Source organism: Otolemur garnettii, unplaced genomic scaffold, assembly GCF_000181295.1.
Source record: "Otolemur garnettii isolate 467f Iridium unplaced genomic scaffold, OtoGar3 scaffold00018, whole genome shotgun sequence".
Classification (NCBI taxonomy): domain Eukaryota; kingdom Metazoa; phylum Chordata; class Mammalia; order Primates; family Galagidae; genus Otolemur; species Otolemur garnettii.
Genome location: NW_003852413.1, coordinates 27661194 through 27664976, shown reverse-complemented (window position 1 = coordinate 27664976; position 3783 = coordinate 27661194). Strand labels below are relative to the sequence as shown.

The window sequence follows — 3783 nt, the reverse complement described above, 5'->3', positions numbered from 1 at the left end:
GTTTAACCTTCAAACTGGCGATGTCAAGGGTTCCAAGTCCTCCACCTCCGGCAGAAATGTCGAGTGGCCCTGTAGCTGAGAGCTGGTGCTACACACAGGTAAGTTCATGTTTTCACCCTGAGAATCTTGTATCTCAGGAGGATTTGGTGAATGAAAGGAATAGAATTGCTTTTCTACAAATGGCCAGGTAGCAGATAGATACTTCCCAAACTTCCGTTCCTTGGTTTACCATGTGGAATCTGAATTCATTAGTTAGGCGAGTGTTTTTTCCCTGGAAGTTGAAAGGGGGAATATTTGAAACTAGATTCTTACCATTTCCCTTGAAGGAAATGTGTTCCAAGTTTCTTCTATTGGGGAAACCAAGTTTGATACTTGAGACCCCAGGCAGTGGCAGCAACATCAACAGATTCATTTTAGATATAGCTTTGTCATATGCTTTCTGAACCCTGTCCAGGGTGGGGATTATTTTTTCCTTTCCATATTTTTCTCGCTTTCCATCCAGTGTTTCTTAGAATCAAAAAACAGTCAGAATAGTAGTTGGTTAGTGTGAGATTTCTTAAAACATAGATGAGGAATCTAAGGTGAGAAAAACTGAAAACAGTCCTGTCATCCTATTGGGATCATGCAGAGGGAAGGAGGGAAAATGATTATCTGATCTTTAAATTGTTTTATCAGCTTGTTCACTTTCTATTTAATTCCTGTTTTTTTTTTTTTGTCAACAGATCAAGGTAGTGAAATTCTCCTACATGTGGACCATCAATAACTTCAGCTTTTGCCGGGAGGAAATGGGTGAAGTCATTAAAAGTTCAACCTTTTCATCAGGAGCCAATGATAAACTGAAATGGTGAGGAAGAAGACATCTAGCTATAAAAATTTTTCCAAATGTTGTTTGTTTTGCTTGGTTTTATGGGACACTGACTAGAATGTAAGTTCCTTGAAGGTAGGAACTTGGTTCTTACTGTATTCTCCAGTTACCTAAAGTAGTGCCTAGTACTTAATAAGTGCTCACTAAATATTTGTTGAATCAATTCAATGAGTATATTAAGGATCAACAAACTTAAGCCGTAGGGTAATGTAAATGAGTAAAGAGAACCAGGGTTATAAATGGTATCCATAGATGGTATTAGTGGTGACTACATAGCAAATTAGTGAGTGTCCTTCTAAAACCAGTGGTGGCTACTCAGCTTAGCTAGCCATAGCTATGGGTGAATGAGGGCTGAGCATTGCCAAATTTTTGGATTTTTCTGGAAAAGTAAGAAATCTAGATTTTAACAAAAAAAAATCTTGATTTTTAAATTGCTTGTTTTTAAACAATAAAGGAGACTTATTTGCCTACGTACCTGGAGTAACCAGGTGTGAGATGGTCTTGAAGGCAGTTTGATCCAGTAGGGTCAGTGGTTAGATTTTATCTGTCTACTCTGCCCCTCTTGTCTACACTGTTGGACATTTCAAGTCTAGCTTCTCCTGTGCTTGAAGGATGACTGGCAGTAGCAGTGGGCATAGTCTACCTCATGCCACCAAAAGTGTGAACTTCCTTTGAACTGTGTGGCCAAGAATGTGTTATATGTGCACTAATTGGTTTATGTCTGCATTCCCTAAACTATTCCGTGTGGTAAGGGGAGCACGATCTGGAATGGGGGTCAGTCCTATCTTTCTTGTCCAGAAAGCTTGTCCACTTTCCATTTAATTCCTTGATTCATCACTTGGTGTCATCTTGAGGCAGAACAGCAAGCAGTTAACGATACAACAATATCTCCACAAAATACATTTTTGATAGCCTATTGGAGTTGTTTTTTCATTCATTTAGTATTTGTTAGCTATGTATTTTATGTATACAAAACTATATGTATTTTATCTATACAAAACTACTAGGTTTTGAGAGAAATGCTTATTCTTATGCTTTGTATTTAAATCTCCATCATTAGCAGTATATGGTAATGTACGTGCCATATACACTTCTAGAGAGGTACTGGATTGGGTCACCTGTTTGAGAAAGGTGCCATAATACTGGGAAGACTTAAGGGTGCCTATGGCCTATATATTACATGTAGGAGAAGTGTCTGAACCACATGCAATTCAGCAGTGACATTTACAGCTCACTTGAACCTATTAAATTTGCCTGAATGTTGTTTTGACTCATCTGTAACAGATTGGCATCTCTAACTCTATTTAGGAGTCTAGCTTGGAATTCTACCTTGTGTAATGACAGACCTTTGCCGGTGCTTCCTGTATACTAACTCCTTTATTTTAATCTTAGAATATTATTGCCAGATTGATAAAATAACCTGTAAAAGATTATGTATTAATAGAATATTTCTTTAGAATATTTCTTTTATCCCTAAGGCAATATTAAAAGGCTTCTTTGGACATTTTTCCCCATGTTTTTTGCCATTGTCTCAACAAAATTAAAGGCTCCTTTTTCCTGAGATTGAGGATTGGAGTAGAGCAAGACAAGGATGAATTTTAAAATATTTTAGAAAGAAAAACAGTGAACAATTTGAGAAATAGTGAGGAAGAGAGCAGAGGCGTAAGAAATGTGTTGTCAGATTCTAGAATGCCCCTTCATTATTTTTGTTTACCTTTTTAAAAATGACCCAAGTTGCTCTAGAAAAGTGGTTCCCAGTCAGTTGGTCATTCTGCTGAATCATAGTCTTCTGGTATGAGAACTGAATTTTCCTTTAACCATCTTCCTCTCCATACTGATATTCCAGTTCCACTTTGTCACTTTATGAGCCTTTAAACATGGATGCTTTTAACACTACCCCCTCTCTGTTTTGGGCAGGTGTTTGCGAGTAAACCCAAAAGGGCTAGATGAAGAAAGCAAAGATTACCTGTCACTTTACCTGTTACTGGTCAGCTGTCCAAAGAGTGAAGTTCGGGCAAAATTCAAATTCTCCATCCTGAATGCAAAGGGAGAAGAAACCAAAGCTATGGGTAAAGGGTCTCCTCTTTGTTTGACTCTTAACTTTTATGTGTGGCAACTTGACACTGACAAGTTGTGGATTTGATGTGGTATTTGAGTAACCCTAAATATGCCCTTTTTTTCCACTTCAGAGAGTCAACGGGCATATAGGTTTGTTCAAGGCAAAGACTGGGGATTCAAAAAATTCATCCGTAGAGATTTTCTCTTGGATGAGGCCAACGGGCTTCTCCCTGATGACAAGCTTACCCTCTTCTGTGAGGTGAGTCCTTTTCCCCCACTGCAAGACTAACAATTCCTAGACTTGATGCATATTGGGAGATTTAGTATATTGTATCGGGGATATAGAGTGAGAACAACCCCCAAGTGGAGTGGTGCTGTACAAAGGTTATTTATATGATGAAACTACTTCATGATTTTGAGGTTGATGGGCATCTCAGCTTTCCACTGGTTACTGTTTTTAAAAACAAAGATTGTGTGCTATCTTGGTATGTGTTAGTTTTAAGTTGCCTGGGTCAGGATTCTGGCTTTTTCACTGTAGGTTTTTTTCGGATAGCATTTGGAAGGACTTGGTTACTTCAAGCTGAGGAGAATGGCAGCAACTAAATATGTATGTCTGTCCCTTAAACTTTCTGGCTCCTCCATGAGTGTGAGACCCATGCATGTTTGACTGTGAATCACTTTCCTTTTCTGCTCTTTGTCAGGCGTCCTCAAACTACGGCCCGCGGGCCACATGTGGCCCGCCTAGGACATTTATCCAGCCTGCTGGGTGTTTTTGCCACCGCTGCCTGTCCTGCTTAGCAGCCAACTCATCCTGGGGCCTGCAGTCCGGCCCTCCAATGGTCTGAGGGACAATGAACTGG

General features: G+C 39.4%; 1 protein-coding gene across 1 annotated transcript in view; it reads left to right on the top strand.

Annotated features, from left to right (window-relative positions):
* SPOP (speckle type BTB/POZ protein) overlaps positions 1-3783 on the top strand; it is a 24821-nt gene continuing 21038 nt past the window's right edge. Inside the window, exons 1-4 of the mRNA XM_003786483.2 lie at positions 1-98; positions 723-844; positions 2783-2934; positions 3055-3182. Of these exons, the coding sequence (XP_003786531.1) occupies positions 21-98; positions 723-844; positions 2783-2934; positions 3055-3182 (480 nt within the window). The 5' untranslated portion in view covers positions 1-20. The remainder of the gene's footprint in view (positions 99-722; positions 845-2782; positions 2935-3054; positions 3183-3783) is intronic.